This window comes from Coregonus clupeaformis, chromosome 5 (assembly GCF_020615455.1).
Source record: "Coregonus clupeaformis isolate EN_2021a chromosome 5, ASM2061545v1, whole genome shotgun sequence".
NCBI classification, from domain to species: Eukaryota; Metazoa; Chordata; class Actinopteri; order Salmoniformes; family Salmonidae; genus Coregonus; species Coregonus clupeaformis.
In genome coordinates, this window is record NC_059196.1 from 31305751 (window position 1) to 31327180 (window position 21430).

Consider the following 21430-nt stretch of genomic DNA (forward strand, 5'->3'; position numbering starts at 1 on the left):
TTTGTTTGTTCAAAGTTTGGAATTTCAGTTGATTCCTATAGCAACCCACTTGGGCCAATCAGAATAATGTTGTAAATTGTCACGATCGTAGATGAACGGGACGGACCAAAACACAGCGTGAAATGCATCCATGTTTATTGAACTTAATAAACATACAAAAACAACGAAACGTGACGTCGGAAGGCTAACACTAACAAGCCACACTAACCGAACACAAACAAAAACCCACAACACAGGCAGGAAAACTGGCTGCCTAAGTATGATCCCCAATCAGAGACAACGAGCGACAGCTGCCTCTGATTGGGAACCACACCCGGCCAAACATAGAAATACAAACATAGATTATTCACACCCTGACCAAACTAGCTAGAGTTCTATAGGCCAGGGCGTGACATAAATGCCGGATCTCCATGGGAAGAAGTATCATTCACCCAAGTTCCTTCAAAATCGGGCCAGTGCTGTCTAAGATATCGCGTACGAATGTACTAACGGACGGAGACAGAGCCACAGTCCCATCTCCGATTTACAATAGCACGATGTGCGGCATATTGATGCAGCCAGCGCCAATTCAAAAGATGTTGAAAGACATTTCATTTGCATGTACCGAAATTATATCGGTCATTAGGGGAAACTTGTTTCTTATGAGAAAATGCATGCATGTAAAAAAATTACAATACTTTAGTTCAAACGGGGCAGGAGATATGCTTGTTCAAAGTTTGTTGGGGGACAAAAAGTGTAATTAGAAAAACGAATGGGCGGAGCTTATAGGTCCTCATGAGAAACGTGTTGCTCATGAGGGGCTGCATATATGAACCACATTTCATGACAATAGCTCAAATGGGACAGTAGATATGCTTGTTCATAGTTTGGAATTTCAATTGATTACTATAGAAGCCCCCTTGGGCCAATCAGTGTAATTTTGTAAATGTCGTATCTCTACGCATCATTCATCCAAGTTTCATCAAAACCGGGCAACCGCTGTCTGAGATATCACGTGTGACAAACATACGAACGGACAGAGACAAATCCACAGTCCCCTCCCCGATTTCATCGTGGGGGACAATTAACCTAATAGAGCTAACAGGATTCCCTGTTTTATCGTTCCATCTGAACGTTCTGTAACGTTGCACCATCCTGAACATCCTGGGTGGGGAGGGAGGGATTTCAATCATGACTGGGCTAACAGTTCAGTCACAGTGACCTTGTCCATGACTGGCTGCTAAACTGAAGTGCTGAGGTATGCGAACAAATTAACTTCTCACATGGCATAAGCAGGAAAGGGGGTCCGAACAGTTTCCTCATCATTACTTCTGAGGGCATAACGTCATATTACACTTCTGGGAAAATCAGGTCTGGTGGAACTGTTTAAAGACACAAATGCATTTTTGCACAAAAGATAATAATGTAGGTGAGTTTCCATCGACCTTGGAAGAACAACAGGGTGGGCAGGCTTTTGTTCCAGCCCTGTACTAACACCTGATCAACTGCTCATCAACACAGTGATAGTGACACTGAATTAGCCAACAGTCTGTAGTTCCTCAGGATCAGGGTTAGCGTTACCTGGTGGAGATGCGGCTGAAGACAGCGTTGAAGTTGTTGCAGCTGAGGGAGAAGAGGACCCCTGAGGCAGAGGCACGGAGCTCTGCAGCGTGCTGGTGGCCCTCACGGTACGTGTGGATGAAGTGACAGATCTCTGGCAGCAGCTGCTTCACAAGCATGGTCTCGTCCAGACGCAGGCAGTCCTTCGATTGCTGGGGGGATTTTATTTGATTTATTAGGATCCCCATTAGTTGACACCAATGGCGACAGCTAGTCTTACTGCGGTCCGACACATAACGAAAAATAATTTACAGACAAAATACTTTACAATCTACATGCAGTACCAGTCAAAAGTTTGGACACACCTACTCATTCAAGGTTTTTTCTTTATTTTTAGTATTTTCTACATTGTAGAATAATAGTGAAGACATCAAAACTATGAAATAACACATATGGAATCATGTAGTAACCAAAAAGTGTTTAACAAATCAAAACATTTGTTATATTTTAGATTCTTCAAAGTAGCCACCCTTTGCCTTAATGACACCTTTGCACACACTTGGCATTCTTTCAACCAGCTTCACCTAGAATGCTTTTCCAACAGTCTTGAAGGAGTTCCCACATATGCTGAGCACTTGTTGGCTGCTTTTCCTTCAATCTGCGGTCCAACTCATCCCAAACCATCTCAATTGGGTTGAGGTCGGGGGATTATGGAGGCCAGGTCATCTAATGCAGCACTTCATCACTCTCCTTCTTGGTCAAATAGCCGTTACATAGCCTGGAGGTGTGTTGGGTCATTGTCCTGTTGAAAAACAAATGATAGTGGGACTATGCGCAAACCAGATGGGATGGCGTATTGCTGCAGAATGCTGTGGTAGCCATGCTGGTTAAGTGTGCCTTGAATTCTAAATAAATCACTGACAGTGTCACCAGCAAAGCACCCCCACACCTCCTCCTTCATGCTTCACGGTGAGAATCACACATGCGGAGATCATCCATTCACCTACTCTGCGTCTCACAAAGACACGGCGGTTGTAACCAAAAATCTCCAATTTGGACTCATCAGACCAAAGGACAGATTTCCACTGGTCTAATGTCCATTGCTCGTGTTTCTTGCCCAAGCAAGTCTCTTCTTATTATTGGTGTCCTTTAGTAGTGATTTCTTTGCAGCAATTCGACCATGAAGGCCTGATTCACACAGTCTCCTCTGAACAGTTGATGTTGAGATGTGTCTGTTACTTGAACTCTGTGAAGCATTTATTTGGGCTGCAATTTCTGAGGCTGGTAACTCTAATGAACTTATCCTCTGCAGCTGAGGTAACGCTGGGTCTTCCTTTCCTGTGGCGGTCCTCATGAGAGCCAGTTTCATCATAGCCCTTGATGGTTTTTGCGACTGCACTTACAGGAACTTGCTCCCATTCAGCCGCAAGAGCATTAGTTATTGAAATTTTCCAGATTGACTGACCTTCATGTCTTAAAGTAATGATGGACTGTCGTTTCTCTTTGCTTATTTGAGCTGTTCTTGCCATAATATGGACTTAGTCTTTTCCCAAATAGGGCTATCTTCTGTATACCAACCCTGCCTTGTCAAAACACAAATGATTGGCTAAAATGAATTAAGAAGGAAAGAAATTCCAGAAATTAACAAGGCACACCTGTTAATTGAAATGCATTCCAGGTGACTACCTCATGAAGCTAGTTGAGAGAATGCCAACAGTGTGCAAAGCTGTCATCAAGGCAAAGGGTGGCTACTTTCAAGAATCTCAAATATATTTTGATTTGTTTAACACTTTTTTGGTTACTACATGATTCCATATGTGTTATTTCATAGTTTTGATGTCTTCACTATTATTCTACAATGTAGAAAATAGTAAAAAATAAAGAAAAACGCTGGAATGAGGTGTGTCCAACCTTTTGACTGGTACTGTACATTTAAAACCATTAACATGTAGTGTGTGTGTATATCTATCAGTTACATACATGTCAGTACATACACACAACAAGTAGGTCACATGGAGGAGAGGCGTTGTGCCCTGAGGTGTTGCTTTATTTGTTTTTTTGAAACCAGGTTTGCTGTTCAGGAGGAAGATGAATACAGAGAAAAAAGAGAGGGAACATGATGAGAGGAAAGAGTGTATGTGCACGCTGGTTTCTACAGGTTCTCTGAGAAAACAAGGAGTGCTTTTCAGGTTATCAGAGGCAACTTCTCACATAGTTCGGATTTATACAGCTGGACATGCAATACATGTATGTGGGTTAAGTGCCTCGCTCAGGGGGCACAACCACAGTATGTCCCCACCTGGGATTCGCAAGTGCTCCCATTGGCTCATTTCCAAAACTACTGTGTCAAACTGGCAACCTCATACTGGGACAGACTGCATACAACTGCATTCAAAACCTGTAGCTCACTCATATGTAGGAAATAGTGTAACACAAAATGAGGCTATTACTATACTTAGAAATGTGTAAAAAATAACATCTCTACATTTCTAACTAAAGTTCCATATAGTCCATGAGCAGAGCAGCTGGCTTCCATCTGACGACATGGCCTAATGAAAAACCTATACAGGAAACTCCCGGCGATCCCATTGGAAGCTGTGAAACCACTAACTCAAGTCGAGGAAACACCTGCAAATGTAATCTACTGCTGCAGGGTCGCAGAACAGAGGCACCTATTTCAGAGGGGAAGAGAAAGCACGAGTGAAGGAAGGGGTTTAAGTGTATGTCTGTGTCTGTCTGGAAAAAGCAGAGAGAGACAGAACAGGGGCATCCAGGATCCATCCAACCAATGTAATGCTGGCGTTGTGTTGGAACAACCATAGCGTTTTAGAATATTGGTGCAATAAGTGCAATATTTTGAGGCCAATGTTCTTGACTGGCAATGTTCAATTAAATTCATCAACAGAAAACTGTTTGAGTTGGGGGAGGTCATAGGACTAATATGGGACAGGCTGGGGGAAAACTAAAATGGAGAAATGTTTATACACAATACAAACACATACAAACAACTGTAGGGGGGGGATAGGTTATCAGACCAACTAAAGGTGATGTAAGGAGGGATACAGTAGATGTAGAGTGTATGGGGGTTTCCTCACCGACACCAGGCACTTCTCCAGTGTGTCCAGGATAATCAGCTGGGAGAGGTAGAGGTTCTTCTCAGCAGCTTCCCCGAATATCTGCTGGAGAGAGGAGAGGAGGAGAGGAGAGGGGAGGGGAGGGGAGGGGAGATGAGGGCTTACAGACACAGAGGACACAGTGATTCGGCAAACACCACTTCCAGCCCTTAGTGGGCATCCTAAACTTCAGTTGACTTGGAGTTTTGACACAATACACAAGCCTTCCAGGAGGTAGGGTTGATGACGCGCAACGTAGTGATCCCCATTACTCATGCTAAAGTCAAATAAACAGCTAAAAGAGATGTGTTAAAAACTCCACTTACCATGTTGTTCACATTTTTTAGTACGTTCGTGAGGCCACTGATGACGAGGGAGAACTTGTACTTAGAGATGTTGATGAGACATTCCTTGTTGTGCTCTGTGCCGACTTTGGTGTGGTTGTTCTGATGTCCCATTTTAACGGGAAGCTAAGGAGAAAGAGAAGAAAATCATGTGTCATGCTAAAGTCACAGGAGTACGTAGCCACGGGTGAACGTGTTAGACAGTGGACCATATATGCAGCAGGTTTGAGCAAGGCTAATGGAATTACACAAAGCCATGGTTTCACGTTCTTATCATGTGTCTACACATATCCACACTACACATTTCCACACAAGAAGTGCTATGTCACACCTCTCGCGCTATGAGGACGTCTCCGACACCTGACGAAGGTCAAGGTGCAGACGTCCTGCAGTCACAGAGCAATGAAGCCCTGTGCTAAGAAGAACCTCGCCACAACTCTAACATACGCCCACAGCTGTACACCTGCAGGCTACATCTCACTCACTCACACAAGGGCCAGCTCGGCCAGACCTCATGGGCAGGAGCCCCTGTAAGCTTGCCTAGTGTTGTGGCTGGCTAGTGTGTACGCGGGGCACATCAGGCCTGGAGTGTTAATGAGCCGTAAGCAGCAGCACAGATGAGAAGTGAGCTTTTCTGCATGGAGCACTCCTCCCTGATGTGGCTCTGGCTCTCCTTCAGGCCCGTGCGTAGGCGTGGGGCAACAGAGCCAGGATGTTGTTAGCCTCAATTTCCACTTCCAGGCTTCCCCAACAGCCAAGTGATGAACAGGCGTGGGAGTATGGTAAGGGGAGACTACACTGTTGCAGACCTAATAAGGAAACAGTTCGGTTCAGACCTGCATCCATGGTAAGGAAGAGGCTCATGGCCTAGGACTGCTTACTAGCTGGATCCTCTCTACCACTAGGGCCCCTCAGGGAGAAACCTTGGCCTGGGAATGAAAGTCCAAAAACAGAGGGTAGGAGAATAGTCAGCCGTCTGAACTGGAATGCACAGAGTCCACACAGGCCCATCCCTGCTTCATATCTTTCACATCCAGTTCAGCTCAGGGACTGTCCGTCCGGGACCAGAGACAGACAGTAAGCACTTTGTTTCACAGGCCGGGATTGGAATTCCTAAAAGGTCACGGAGCCATCTCTTCCCTTATGTGCACTTTGGCATAGCTGATTGACATTGTATACACACTAATGCACTGTGTGCTCATTACATGATTGGGGGAAACAGGGGGAAGGAAATGAACATTGGATGAGAGGAATGAGCCAAGAGAAGAAACGTAATTAAAGTGAGGCCTATTTTTCATGAAAAGAGAACTGTTATTGTCCCTAGATGGGATGTTTAGATATTCGCATTAAAGATGAATTATGTAAAAAATAAAAAATAAAAAGTGACATAACAAATTTGACTCAATGATCTTCATGTACAGTGGGGAGAACAAGTATTTGATACACTGCCGATTTTGCAGGTTTTCCTACTTACAAAGCATGTAGAGGTCTGTAATTTTTATCATAGGTACACTTCAACTGTGAGCGACGGAATCTAAAACAAAAATCAGGAAATTCACATGGTATGATTTTTAAGTAATTAATTTGCATTTTATTGCATGACATAAGTATTTGATACATCAGAAAAGCAGAACTTAATATTTGGTACAGAAACCTTTGTTTGCAATTACAGAGATCATACGTTTCCTGTAGGTCTTGACCAGGTTTGCACACACTGCAGCAGGGATTTTGGCCCACTCCTCCATACAGACCTTCTCCAGATCCTTCAGGTTTTGGGGCTGTCGCTGGGCAATACGGACTTTCAGCTCCCTCCAAAGATGTTCTATTGGGTTCAGGTCTGGAGACTGGCTAGGCCACTCCAGGACCTTGAGATGCTTCTCACGGAGCCACTCCTTAGTTGCCCTGGCTGTGTGTTTCGGGTCGTTGTCATGCTGGAAGACCCAGCCACGACCCATCTTCAATGCTCTTACTGAGGGAAGGAGGTTGTTGGCCAAGATCTCGCGATACATGGCCCCATCCATCCTCCCCTCAATACAGTGCAGTCGTCCTGTCCCCTTTGCAGAAAAGCATCCCCAAAGAATGATGTTTCCCACCTCCATGCTTCACGGTTGGGATGGTGTTCTTGGGGTTGTACTCATCCTTCTTCTTCCTCCAAACACGGCGAGTGGAGTTTAGACCAAAAAGCTCTATTTTTGTCTCATCAGACCACATGACCTTCTCCCATTCCTCCTCTGGATCATCCAGATGGTCATTGGCAAACTTCAGACGGGCCTGGACATACGCTGGCTTGAGCAGGGGGGACCTTGCGTGCGCTGCAGGATTTTAATCCATGACGCCCGTAGTGTGTTACTAATGGTTTTCTTTGAGACTGTGGTCCCAGCTCTCTTCAGGTCATTGACCAGGTCCTGCCGTGTAGTTCTGGACTGTTCCCTCACCTTCCTCATGATCATTGATGCCCCACGAGGTGAGATCTTGCATGGAGCCCCAGACCGAGGGTGATTGACCGTCATCTTGAACTTCTTCCATTTTCTAATAATTGCGCCAACAGTTGTTGCCTTCTCACCAAGCTGCTTGCCTATTGTCATGTAGCCCATCCCAGCCTTGTGCAGGTCTACAATTTTATCCCTGATGTCCTTACACAGCTCTCTGGTCTTGGCCATTGTGGAGAGGTTGGAGTCTGTTTGATTGAGTGTGTGGACAGGTGTCTTTTATACAGGTAACGAGTTCAAACAGGTGCAGTTAATACAGGTAATGAGTGGAGAACAGGAGGGCTTCTTAAAGAAAAACTAACAGGTCTGTGAGAGCCGGAGTTCTTACTGGTTGGTAGGTGATCAAATACTTATGTCATGCAATAAAATGCAAATTAATTACTTAAAAATCATACAATGTGATTTTCTGGATTTTAGTTTTAGATTCTGTCTCTCACAGTTGAAGTGTACCTATGACAAAAATTACAGACCTCTACATGCTTTGTAAGTAGGAAAACCTGCAAAATCGGCAGTGTATCAAATACTTGTTCTCCCCACTGTATATACAAGGGCCTTTCTCTTAGAATACCATCAATTAATTCATGGAAGGGACACCATATAAAGACCATATGATGAGACAATGTTATAATGTTGAGATATGTCTTGCTGACCAATTCTTATCAAGGTACTCTCTTTGAAAACAGACAGTGACACTAAATAAAAAGGTATCGAAACGTTCTCTAATTAATGGAAAATCAATGAAGAGATTCAAGCCTACAACTGCATTTTGAGCATTCTACTACCCATGACTTCTATAAAATATTTTGTCATTTTGGCCACACACATCAATATACAGTAATTTAACATAATTTATAATTTAACATCAGTATTCCAACAGCGTTGTTCACTGGAGCCATCTCGTCTTTTGACAACTCAGCTGCTCTAGGGTTGACTGCAGGGAGTACAGCTACGACCGGAAGTTACTTTTTCGTGGCAGGTCAGGAGAATTTACGTAGCAGGTTAGGATAATTAACGTGGCAGGTTAGGAGACTTAGGTTAAGGTTAGGAAAAGGGTTAGGGTTAGCTAAAATGCTCTCCTAACCTGCTTCAAAAGTCACTTCCGATCATAGCTGTACTCCCTTTAGTCACAACTCTGCTTTAGGGGGTATGGTGGGGTGGGGGGTGAACAGATTCAGTTTCCATGACGATGCACCAACACTGCAGAGGTCATGGTTTAAAGAAGAGATGCACTGATGATATGACGATTCTGGGCTGATGCTGTGATGACCAATACTACTAGGTTGAGGTTCTTCTTTCTCATTAATCTAGTACATCACATTGGCATCCACCAACCTCTCTCGGGTAGCTTTTACATTTACATTACATTTTAGTCATTTAGCAGACGCTCTTATCCAGAGCGACTTACAGGAGCAATTAGGGTTAAGTGCCTTGCTCAAGGGCACATCAACAGATTTTTCACCTAGTTGGCTCGGGGATTAGAACCAGTGACCTTTCGGTTACTGGCACAACGCTCTTAACCACTAAGCTACCTGCCGCCCCAGGTGCATGCATTACAACCAAGACAATTTAGGAATCTGAAGTTGCATACAACTGTGATTTAGACTTGTTCACAACACTTTCATTGTTTCTGGACACTGGGTAGATTTTTGGGAAAAATAAGCAAGGTTCACACAGAAAATCTGATTCTGACTATGAACTCCACCCTCATAAAGCCAACACATGCAATCCTATGACATAGAGCCCTCAAATTCAACTCTGGAACCCGAAGCCAGTTCCACTACATTTTTCATTGTTCCCCTCTAATCAGGGACTGAATTAGACCTGGACACCAGGTGTATACAATTCATTATTATGTAGGACAGAAAACCAGCAGGCTCCGGACCTCGTAGGGTAAGAGTTACCCCTGACTTAGAGGCTTCTAAATGGTCTTAACAACACAAGGTGGATTTAATCCCTTATTACACTTTCATCAAACTGTAATAAGCCGAGCAGAGCCGCTAAGCCTGGGTACAATCACCACTCTGTGCATCAGAGTCCCTCTGTAGCCTCTGAAACCTGAGGCCCAGAACCTACCCAAACTGCACACAAAGTGCTGATATTCATTTTCAAAAGGCAAAGAAAAGGAGGTATGAGACAGTCTTATACCCAAAGTTGTACTGGAGCTGAGGGCAGTTGCACAGTGCGCAATGGCACTTGGAGCAGGTTTAGGCTAAATCCAAACCTCTGCATAGTGCAAGCCTAGCTAAACTAGGCCTAACCCTTTTCAAGTTTATTTGTAAAACAGATTTCACCCAAAAGAGTTTAAAGAAGGTTAAGAGTTTCTGGCGGCATTGCTTGCACTGCAGCATGGTTGCAAGAACCATCCCAAAAGAACCATCTGTTTCAGTCCATTTCGTGGTGGTCTTTGACGACCAAAACAGACAAAGCTCAGTTTCCAATGGATGAAATTGAGACCCAGAGCTGCTTTACAGACATACCAGCTCTCAAGCAACAACAAACTTTCCAACAAATAAGCTGGAGCATTTTACAACCTTGATCTTACAATATGATAATATTGACTGATAATGACTCCTGATGAGAAACAGTTAGGGGCAACAGACAAGTGTAAAAACTATTGATGGACTGGATAGACTACCTGACCCAATGATTCACATAGCTTCAATCTCAAGTTCATTAGAGGAATCTTTGGCACCCTTAAAGGGATACTATAGCAGTACTATACAGTAGCATATGCTAGTGTACCTGTAGCCTTCCAGTCATTGCACAAACGCTAGTCAGCATTGGCTCTCGGGACTACCTCTAACTTCCTTCACTCTGCACGCAGACACCTAAACAGCTTAATATTGCAGATAGATTGTAACTTCCATCAATGTAATTGTCTGCATCACATCCAATCCCCATGTTTTTTATATATATACTCCCCTTTATTACTTTTCAACCCCGCCATCCTTTCCCTACTTGGGGTAAATTAGTGAACAACAATGCTTAGGCCTCTACTTCCAGCTTATACTTACTTTCTACATTTTATGGACACAGTCAATTTTACAATAATTATATTTTATTAGTTTTTGCTCCTGAACTTCTTCTACTCTCAACCTCTCCGATCATTTTCATGATGTCCATCCGGTTTGCTTCTATATGCCATATCTTTCTAACTGTGCTCTTTCCCAAAAGCTCCCAACATACAACCTATATACTTACATTATTAGTTATCTTGTTATTATTTGTTGTTAGTTGTTATTAGTCCCATCCTTCAACTCCATTCAACACCTCCCATCTAGCTCTTAACACCATCCATATAGGATTTCTATTTGCCATATATATTTCAACTGTACTGTGATGTTTTACAAAAGTTCTGAACCTTTCTATTCTCATTGCTTCTACAGATTGTGAATTAAAAATAAACATTTTTGCTAAAACTATTATTATATTATTGATCGATTGACTATGACTTTTCAGATCACCCAGTAATGCTATCTGCAAGGTTAGCTCCAGGTAAATATTGCAATCCTTCAGCCATTCCTGGACCTGTGTCCAAAAACAAGCTACAAATGGACAGAACCAAAACAAATGATCTAATGATTCTGTCTCTTCACAGCTAAATCTGCAGAGCTGGGAAGATTGTATCCCCCATTTAAATAACATTATATTGGTAGCAAGAATTTTATATAATAATTTAAATTGAAAGATTCCAATTTTTGAATCCGATGTCGTTTTGCGTGTCAGTTCATAAACACTATGCCATGGGATCGGTACGTAAAAAATCTCTTCCCAACTATTTTGCAATCTATATGGGACGGCTGTCAATCCTTTGGTCCTTAAATGAAACTGATATACTTTTTTATTTATCACAGTTTTCCTTAACCAATTATGTTCTTTAATGTAAGGCCGACAGACAAGTTCCTTACTTTCTCCCCTTTCCACTTCCATTTTTGCGGTAAGGCTGCAATTATTTGGTTGTAATTTTGGGTAGAGCAGACATTTCCATATGTTTTTGTTAGCTGCATGTGTGACATAACTCCACCAGTCCTACCGATGATATCATTTACGAAGATTATACCTTTTTTAAACATTTTGTCAAAAAATTAAGGTTTTTTGTCAATTAGTATATTTGAATTTAACCACAATATTTGTTGCATTATTTGTTCTCTCGTTTCTAGAGGATTAAATTGAAATTGCAACCAACTTTATATGGCTTGTTTTAGAAATAGTGATATTTGGGAGATGATTTCCTTTTCAAATAACTGAAAATGAGTGGTTGTAATCTGAATAAAGGGAAAAAGGCCATTCTTGAACATTGGGTGAGACAATCTTACTAATTTGCTTGAGAACCAGTTCGGATTTAAGTATAACTTTTGTATGACTGAAGCTTTTAGTGATAGGTCTATTAATGCTTTAATATTTAATAATTTCTGTCCTCCGAATTCATATTAATTATATAAATAGGCCCGTTTAATTTTGGCTGGTTTGCCGTTCCAAATAAAATGGAATATTTTTTTCTCATATAATTTAAAAAAAACTGTTCGCTAGACGTAGGCAAGACCATAAGCAAATAGGTAAACTGGGATTCATGTTGCTTTTTTATCTTAGTATTGAGCCTTTACCTCAGAGCAGAAACATGGCCAGGTTGCAAATCTAGATTCCTCAGACAGACAGTAACATGACTGTTGGCTGACAGCATGCAACGAGTGTGTGTTCTTCATTTTTTTCACTGCATGTGACAGACCTTGCATTTTAATCAGTGCATGTTGGAGTCACACCTCTCATTTGTTTACAGTTAGCTATGACTCCCTAGCTGGTACAGTAGTGACATCTGTTCCCCAATTTACTGCCAGAATTAGCCAATATTAGACGTTATGTGCAACCTCTCCTAACAGTCCGAGTTAGCTATACCAACACCCAAAATCGAAGCAACATGAAAATGCATGTTTAGTTGGCTAGCTAGCTATCTTAGCTAGCTAAGTACATGGGAAGCTTACTAGATAGGTAGCTAAAAGTAACTTGCACTTTTGTTACACATCATCCTAACAGATACAAAAATATTTGTCCTAACGTAGTAGTTACTTTGTCTATAGCTAGCTAACGTTAGCTAGAAAGCAGGCTAGTATGCACTTTGCAGTGGCAGAAATAAGTTAGCTAGTTACCTGTTCAAGCCCTCCAAATGCTTCACTGCTTGCAGTTGCAGCTAACTAACTACTCCCACTTCCAACTCATATACAATATAATATTACCTGCTCGTCGAATCTATTTATCACGGCCTGAACCCATTCCACTGGTTTATGTGCCGCCATGGCCGAGCAGATGGAAACCGCGAATGACTGCTTGCAATTCCAATACGAATGTGGAGGTTCGTGGCGATGTTAAGCCTGAAATAAGTTCCAAAACCGCCGTCTGAAGAAGACAGTACGGGTTGGTTATTTTCCCCTTTGAGCAAGCTTTACCATGCCACACCACCGGATGTCATCCCAGTGAAACCGATGGGGAGAGGAGATTACTGAGCAAAGATGCCCGTGTGTCTGTCGCTTGTTGATGTCGAAGGTAAGGTATGTAACTAGATAGCTTGACTTGCTACCATATGTTAATGAAAATATCTAACAATATTATTACATGTAATCCAGGAGTTTTTGTTTGAATTCTGGTTCTCCTCTCACAACACAAGTCACTCAGAAAAGCATCTGTAGCCAGTAGCATGCTGCAGGTACATTTGGCATTTAAAAAAATCTATAGCTGTGCTACAGAATTAATCTGTTATCATAAAAGTGTATTGCAATATTCAGTCTCTTTTTGCCACACACACACTCTCTCTCACTAGAGACAAATGTGTAGGCTACTTGTCCAGAGAGGTTTGTGCTGTAGAAGTGGATCTACAGCAAAAGTAGACCTTTACTGCAATCTACAGGTCTAAGGTCACACTAGCATACAGAAAATGTAAATGTAGGCTATCCACAGAAAATGGAAATGTGTGTGTGTCTGTTTGAGAAGTTAAACCAGTTCATTCCCTTGTCACTGAGTGTCCTGCATCATGTATTTTTTTATTACTGGTAAATTAAGTATGGTTTATTTTACAGTACATTTATTTTAGACAGAATCACATATCTGGTTGAATGTTGGTTGTGGGACATATCTGAAGTACTGTGTGTGTTCCATTAATCACACTAATGCCAGGGTCAGTATGTGTGTGTGTGGATACATTTACATTTACATTTTAGTCATTTAGCAGACGCTCTTATCCAGAGCGACTTACAGTTAGTGAGTGCATACATTATTTTATTTTTCATACTGGCCCCCCGTGGGAATCGAACCCACAACCCTGGAGTTGCAAACGCCATGCTCTACCAACTGGGCTACATCCCTGCCGGCCATTCCCCTCCCCTACCCTGGACGACGCTGGGCCAATTGTGCGCCGCCCCATGGGTCTCCCGGTCGCGGCCGGCTACGACAGAGCCTGGATTCGAACCAGGATCTCTAGTAGCACAGCCTTAGACCACTGCGCCACTCGGGAGTAGGCATGTTCTATACAGTATTCAGGACAACATTACTCTATTTAGCATACACCGTGACTATGACTGCATAATAGACTAACCTAAAAAATACACATTATTTTCTAATAAATGTGTTAACAGGGGAATATACAGTGGGTGAAAACAGTATTTAGTCAGCCACCAATTGTGCAAGTTCTCCCACTTAAAAAGATGAGAGAGGCCTGTAATTATCATCATAGGTACACGTCAACTATGACAGACAAAATGAGAAAATAAAATCCAGAAAATCACATTGTAGGATTTTTTATGAATTTATTTGCAAATTATGGTGGAAAATAAGTATTTGGTCAATAACAAAAGTTTCTCAATACTTTCTTATATACCCTTTGTTGGCAATGACACAGGTCAAACGTTTTCTGTAAGTCTTCACAAGGTTTTCACACACTGTTGCTGGTATTTTGGCCCATTCCTCCATGCAGATCTCCTCTAGAGCAGTGATGTTTTGGGGCTGTCACTGGGCAACACAGACTTTGAACTCCCTCCAAAGATTTTCTATGGGGTTGAGATCTGGAGACTGGCTAGGCCACTCCAGGACCTTGCCCGGGCGGTGTGTTTGGGATCATTGTCATGCTGAAAGACCCAGCCACATTTCATCTTCAATGCCCTTGCTGATGGAAGGAGGTTTTCACTCAAAATCTCACGATACATGGCCCCATTCATTCTTTCCTTTACACGGATCAGTCGTCCTGGTCCCTTTGCAGAAAAACAGCCCCAAAGTATGATGTTTCCACCCCCTTGCTTCACAGTAGGTATGGTGTTATTTGGATGCAACTCAGCATTCTTTGTCCTCCAAACACGACGAGTTGAGATTTTACCAAAAAGTTCTATTTTGGTTTCATCTGACCATATGACATTCTCCCAATTCTCTTCTGGATCATCCAAATGCACTCTAGCAAACTTCAGACGGGCCTGGACATCTACTGGCTTAAGCAGGGGGACACGTCTTGCACTGCAGGATTTGAGTCCCTGGCGGCGTAGTGTGTTACTGATGGTAGGCTTTGTTACTTTGGTCCCAGCTCTCTGCAGGTCATTCACTAGGTCCCCCCGTGTGGTTCTGGGATTTTTGCTCACCGTTCTTGTGATCATTTTGACCCCACGGGGTGAGATCTTGCGTGGAGCCCCAGATCGAGGGAGATTATCAGTGGTCTTGTATGTCTTCCATTTCCTAATAATTGCTCCCACAGTTGATTTCTTCAAACCAAGCTGCTTACCTATTGCAGATTCAGTCTTCCCAGCCTGGTGCAGGTCTACAATTTTGTTTTTGGTGTCCTTTGACAGCTCTTTGGTCTTGGCCATAGTGGAGTTTGGAGTGTGACTGTTTGAGGTTGTGGACAGGTGTCTTTTATACTGATAACAAGTTCAAACAGGTGCCATTAATACAGGTAACGAGTGGAGGACAGAGGAGCCTCTTAAAGAAGAAGTTACAGGTCTGTGAGAGCCAGAAATCTTGCTTGTTTGTAGGTGACCAAATACTTATTTTCCACCATAATATGCAAATAAATTCATTAAAAATCCTACAATGTGATTTTCTGGATTTCTTTTTCTCATTTTGTCTGTCATAGTTGACGTGTACCTGATGAAAATTACAGGCCTCTCATCTTTTTAAGTGGGAGAACTTGCACAATTGGTGGCTGACTTAATACTTTTTCCCCCACTGTAAATGAAGACAAAGGCTATCAATTCAATGCAAATATTACTGTATTAAAGGAAATGGCTGTATTAAGCCTGCGTTGAAGACCGTTTGAATGGCTTGGATAGGCCTATGGAGATGGCAGAAAACATCCTGATTAGAAGGGGAGCTTTGTGAGGCTTCTCCTGTTGAGAGGTGGAGGGAAGATCCTCTGGGAGTCCAGATGTGGCAGCATGTGCCACTATGCTGGGCACTACAGAAGAGAGAGAGTTGACATGCACTTTAATTTAGAAATTATGTTATATTGTATTCTTAGTTTCAACTCATTACTTTCACAAATAAATGAGAACCAGCATCTTGAGGTTTAGAAATTAGAAATCATTTTACATAAGATCACTATCGATAATATATAATGTACTGTATATAGGGTTTACACCAATATCTCAAACAGTAAATGTCCTGCTGTATGGACTTACACATGCTATCTTCAGCAGTAGTCTGGTCTTTAGATTCTGGGATCTCTTAATCCCTCCAACGCAGAGGAACCGGACACAGGCATGTCTTCTAGGTAAGACATGACACCGTCCAAAAAGTCATAGACTTCAAGGGAGTTGTAAAAGAAACTCTCTGCAACAGATGATGTGCATTCCTGATCTGATCTATAGATGTCCACAATCTGGGACAAGACCTCTTTGGTGCAGGGCACCAGGTTTGAATCACAGAGAGACAGTAATGGTTGAGAGTTCTCACTTTGGCATTTACGGAGAGCACCAAGTCCTATTGAGTTGACCTCTTGCAGTATTGCCTCGCTCTTACAGGTTTCAGGTTGCTCTGGTGTTTTCTCTTCTACAGAGCCAGTTGAATCACGTCCATCAGATAAAGAAGATGAATTGCATTCTGATATAGGAGATTCACTCCTACATGGTGAAGGCAAGCTCAGGATTGAAACAGGCAGATCACTGGAGTCAGTGTGCTCCAGAAGCACATCACTGGAGTCAACTTTTTCCATAAGTTCTTTCCCTTGGACTGGAGTTCCACCCATTGTGAGGAACAATGTATTCAGCTTTGCCTGAAGCCTGTCGCAGAGTCTACGAGCTACATGGAAGGGTTTCCTCTTTGTTATACAGTGTCCTACTTGGGGATCTCTCTGGGTGCTTGTTGGCTGATCTAATTCAGCATGCTGCACAATGTCCTTGACATCTTCAACAAAGTTATCAATTATTTGTGATGCCTCAGAATCTACTTTGGTCTGTATGAGCCCAGTGGCCGCCGAATCAAGGATCCTGTCAGATGGGCCAGATGCATTCGTCAAGCTTGGAGTGGTACTAAACGAATGAGAAGGTTGAACCATACCAGAGATACCGCTCCTAAACCTTCTCACAAGAATTTCACTCACAGCCTTTGAGGCTTTGGTCTTGAACTTTGCACCAAACAGAGTGCCAAGACTTTGCGTCATTTTATTGCAAGATGTACATATTATGTTCAGCTCCTCTGGAACAGGAGAGTCTTGAGCATCCAGGTGCTCCACTGCAAGGTCACTGCCAGATGCCAACATTTTAACTTTTACAGCCACTTCTCGAAGCACCTTAGCCAATTCCGGATCTTCTTTTTCCAATTCATCCACCATGTCTGCGATAACAGTCATCACCTCTTCTGTTGCAGGTGGAATGCACGACACTAATTCAGAGGTGGAGCTCTGGTCCTCTGGAGTGGCATGATCATCAAAACACTTCTGGACCATGTTGACCATCTGTTCAGCGGCCTGGGTACCAGAAGCAATAGGGGAGGACCGCCCTGAAACTAAAGATGTGATTGCCGTAGAGGGAGTAGAAACAAAATTAAAGAAAAATCAGACATTTTATCTCTTAATACTCTGACTTAACTGTTATAGGCTTTTACAATAGGCCTATTTGAATAAAGCTATCTATGTAACCTTTCTTAATAATAATAATAATAATATGCCATTTAGCAGACGCTTTTATCCAAAGCGACTTACAGTCATGCGTGCATATATTTTTGTGTATGGGTGGTCCCGGGGATCGAACCCACTACCTTGGCGTTACAAGCGCCGTGCTCTACCAGCTGAGCTACAGAGGCCAGACATGCAATTTCTTACTGATTACAGTAGACTACAGTTTCATTGAAAATGGATAACACAACCTGCACATCACAGACAGAATAGAGAACCAATATAGTAGGCTAATCTCTGACCTGCATCGTTGTTGGTGCCCTGCTTCCCTGACTTCTTGCCACTACTCTTCCTTTTTGCCTAGGATAGAACAGAACAGATTGCAGATCTCAAATGATGGCAGACATGTTACACCAGGGCCTGTATACATAAAGTGCATCAGATAAGGTGTGGGCTCAACCTTGCCCAAATAATCGTATTCATTATGATCTCAAATGCAAAACTGATCCTAGATCAGCACTCCTACTCTGAGACACTTTATGAATCAGGTCAAAGCAGCTCTTAAAACACGTTTTGAAAACGGGTGTATTATTATCATAGAGATATATAGATCTCTATGGTAGTCCTGCTATCAGGTGCAGAGGGCAGCCCAGTAGGCCTATGTGCCCGGTCACTCCTGCTTCTTACCTTCCTTTCCTTCTTGGCCTCCTTCTTGGGCGGGGCCACCGGTTCTTCCTCAACAACTTCCTGTCCTTCCCTCTGAGGATCACCCTCCTCCCTCTGTACAACTGAAGGACAGACATTCCAATAGGTAATTACATTTTACATTTACATTTTAGTCATTTAGCAGACGCTCTTATCCAGAGCGACTTACAGGAGCAATTAGGGTTAAGTGCCTTGCTCAAGGGCACATTTACATCATTTAGCAGACGCTCTTATCCAGAGCGACTACAAATTGGTGCATTCACCCTATAGCCAGTGGGATAACCACTTTACAATTATACTTTTTTTTTTTGGGGGGTAGAAGGATTACTTTATCCTATCCCAGGTGTTCCTTAAAGAGGTGGGGTTTCAAATGTCTCCGGAAGGTGGTGAGTGACTCCGCTGTCCTGGCGTCGTGAGGGAGCTTGTTCCACAATTGGGGTGCCAGAGCAGCGAACAGCTTTGACTGGACTGAGCGGGAACTATGCTTCCGCAGAGGAAGGGGAGCCAGCAGGCCAGAGGTGGATGAACACAATGCCCTCGCCTGGGTGTAGGGACTGATCAGAGCCTGAAGGTACGGAGGTGCCGTTCCCCTCACTGCTCCATAGGCAAGCACCATGGTCTTGTAACGGATGCGAGCTTCAACTGGAAGCCAGTGGAGTGTGCGGAGGGAGGGGGTGACGTGAGAGAACTTGGGAAGGTTGAACACCAGACGGGCTGCGGCATTCTGGATGAGTTGTAGGGGTTTAATGGCACAGGCAGGGAGCCCAGCCAACAGCGAGTTGCAGTAATCCAGACGGGAGATGACAAGTGCCTGGATTAGGACCTGTGCCGCTTCCTGTGTAAGGCAGGGTCGTACTCTCCGAATGTTGTAGAGCATGAACCTGCATGATCGGGTCACCGCCTTGATGTTAGCGGAGAACGGCAGGGTGTTGTCCAGGGTCACGCCAAGGCTCTTCGCACTCCGTGAGGAGGACACAACGGAGTTGTCAACCGTGATGGCGAGATCATGGAACGGGCAGTCCTTCCCCGGGAGGAAGAGCAGCTCCGTCTTGCCAGGGTTCAGCTTGAGGTGGTGATCCGTCATCCATACTGATATGTCGGCCAGACATGCAGAGATGCGATTCGCCACCTGGTTATCAGAAGGGGGAAAGGAGAAGATTAGTTGTGTATCGTCAGCGTAGCAATGATAGGAGAGGCCATGTGAGGATATGACAGAGCCAAGTGACTTGGTGTATAGGGAGAAAAGGAGAGGGCCTAGAACTGAGCCCTGGGGGACACCAGTGGTGAGAGCACGTGGTGCGGAGACAGCTTCTCGCCACGCCACTTGGTAGGAGCGACCGGTCAGGTAGGACGCAATCCAGGAGTGAGCCGCGCCGGAGATGCCCAGCTCGGAGAGGGTGGAGAGGGAGGATCTGATGGTTCACTGTATCAAAGGCAGCAGACAGGTCTAGAAGGACAAGAGCAGAGGGAGAGAGAGTTAGCTTTAGCAGTGCGGAGAGCCTCCGTGACACAGAGAAGAGCAGTCTCAGTTGAATGACCAGTCCTGAAACCTGACTGGTTTGGATCAAGAAGGTCATTCTGAGAGAGATAGCAAGAGAGTTGGCTAAAGACGGCACGCTCAATAGTTTTGGAAAGAAAAGAAAGAAGGGATACTGGTCTGTAGTTGTTGACATCAGTGGGATCGAGTGTTGGTTTTTTGAGAAGGGGTGCAACTCTCGCTCTCTTGAAGACGGAAGGGACATGGCCAGCGGTCAAGGATGAGTTGATCAGCGAGGTGAGGTAGGGGGAGAAGGTCACCAGAGATGGTCTGGAGAAGAGAGGAGGGGATGGGGTCAAGCGGGCAGGTTGTTGGGCGGCCTGCAGTCACTAGTCGCAAGATTTTATCTGGAGAGAGAGGGGAGAAAGAAGTCAAAGCATAGGGTAGGGCAGTGTGAGCAGGACCAGCAGTGTCATTAGACTTAACAAACGAGGATCGGATGTCGTCAACCTTCTTTTTCAAAGTGGTTGACAAAGTCATCCACAGAGAAGGAGGGGGGGATTCAGCAGTGAGGAGAATGTGGCAAAGAGCTTCCCTAGGGTTAGAGGCAGATGCTTGGAATTTAGAGTGGTAGAAAGTGGCCTTAGCAGCAGAAACAGATGAAGAAAATGTAGAGAGGAGGGAGTGAAAAGATGCCAGGTCGGCAGGGGAGTTTAGTTTTCTTCCATTTCCGCTCAGCTGCCCGGAGCTCTGTTCTGTGAGCTCGCAATGAGTCATCAAGCCACAGAGCTGGAGGGGAGGACCGAGCCGGCCGGGAGGATAGGGGACACAGGGAGTCAAAGGATGCAGAAAGGGAGGAGAGTTGAGGAGGCAGAATCAGGAGATTGGAGGGAGAAGGGGATTGAGCAGAGGGAAGAGATGATAGGATGGAAGAGGAGAGAGTAGTGGGAGAGAGAGAGCGAAGGTTGCGGCGGCGTGCGTATACCATCTGTGTAGGGGCAGAGTGAGTAGTGTTGGAGGAGAGCGAGAGAGAAAAGGATACAAAGTAGTGGTCGGAGACATGGAGGGGAGTTGCAGTGAGATTAGTAGAAGAGCAACATCTAGTAAAGATGAAGTCAAGCGTATTGCCTGCCTTGTGAGTGGGGGGTGGTGAGAGGGTGAGGTCAAAAGAGGAGAGGAGTGGAAAGAAGGAGGCAGAGAGAAATGAGTCAAATGTAGACGTAGGGAGGTTGAAATCCCCCCAAAACTGTGAAGGGTGAGCCATCCTCAGGAAAGGAACTTATCAAGGCGTCAAGCTCATTGATGAACTCTCCAAGGGAACCTGGAGGGCGATAGATGACAAGGATATTAAGCTTAAATGGGCTAGTGACTGTGACAGCGTGGAATTCAAATGAGGAGATAGACAGATGGGTTAGGGGGAAAAATTGAGAATGACCACATGGGAGAGATGAGGATTCCTGTGCCACCACCCCTCTGACCAGATGCTCTCGGGGTATGCGAGAACACATGGTCAGACGAGGAGAGAGCAGTAGGAGTAGCAGTGTTTTCAGTGGTAATCCATGTTTCCGTCAGCGCCAGGAAGTCGAGGGACTGGAGGGTAGCATAGGCTGGGATGAAATCAGCCTTGTTGGCGGCAGAACGGCAGTTCCAGAGGCTGCCTGAGACCTGGAACTCCAGGTGTG

The 21430-nt window shown here is 44.0% G+C and overlaps 2 protein-coding genes across 6 annotated transcripts in view; both read right to left on the reverse strand.

Moving 5' to 3' along the window:
* LOC121556703 (calretinin-like) overlaps nucleotides 1-5110 on the reverse strand; it is a 40669-nt gene extending 35559 nt beyond the window's left edge. Inside the window, exons 1-4 of the mRNA XM_045211555.1 lie at nucleotides 4979-5110; nucleotides 4635-4718; nucleotides 3696-3702; nucleotides 1561-1661 (exon numbers count right to left, since the gene is read on the reverse strand). Of these exons, the coding sequence (XP_045067490.1) occupies nucleotides 1561-1661; nucleotides 3696-3702; nucleotides 4635-4718; nucleotides 4979-5110 (324 nt within the window). The remainder of the gene's footprint in view (nucleotides 1-1560; nucleotides 1662-3695; nucleotides 3703-4634; nucleotides 4719-4978) is intronic.
* LOC121556694 (neurofibromin) overlaps nucleotides 5039-21430 on the reverse strand; it is a 69836-nt gene continuing 53444 nt past the window's right edge. For 4 of the 5 annotated variants that reach the window (XM_045213964.1, XM_045213960.1, XM_045213959.1 and 1 more), the window contains 4 exons: nucleotides 18254-18354; nucleotides 17869-17926; nucleotides 16134-17457; nucleotides 15708-15910 (listed from right to left, as the gene is read on the reverse strand). In XM_045213964.1, the coding sequence (XP_045069899.1) occupies nucleotides 16163-17457; nucleotides 17869-17926; nucleotides 18254-18354 (1454 nt within the window). In that variant the 3' untranslated portion in view covers nucleotides 15708-15910; nucleotides 16134-16162. Of the gene's footprint in view, nucleotides 5123-15707; nucleotides 15911-16133; nucleotides 17458-17868; nucleotides 17927-18253; nucleotides 18355-21430 lie in introns of those variants that run through there. The other variant, XM_045213991.1, reaches the window with a different exon arrangement.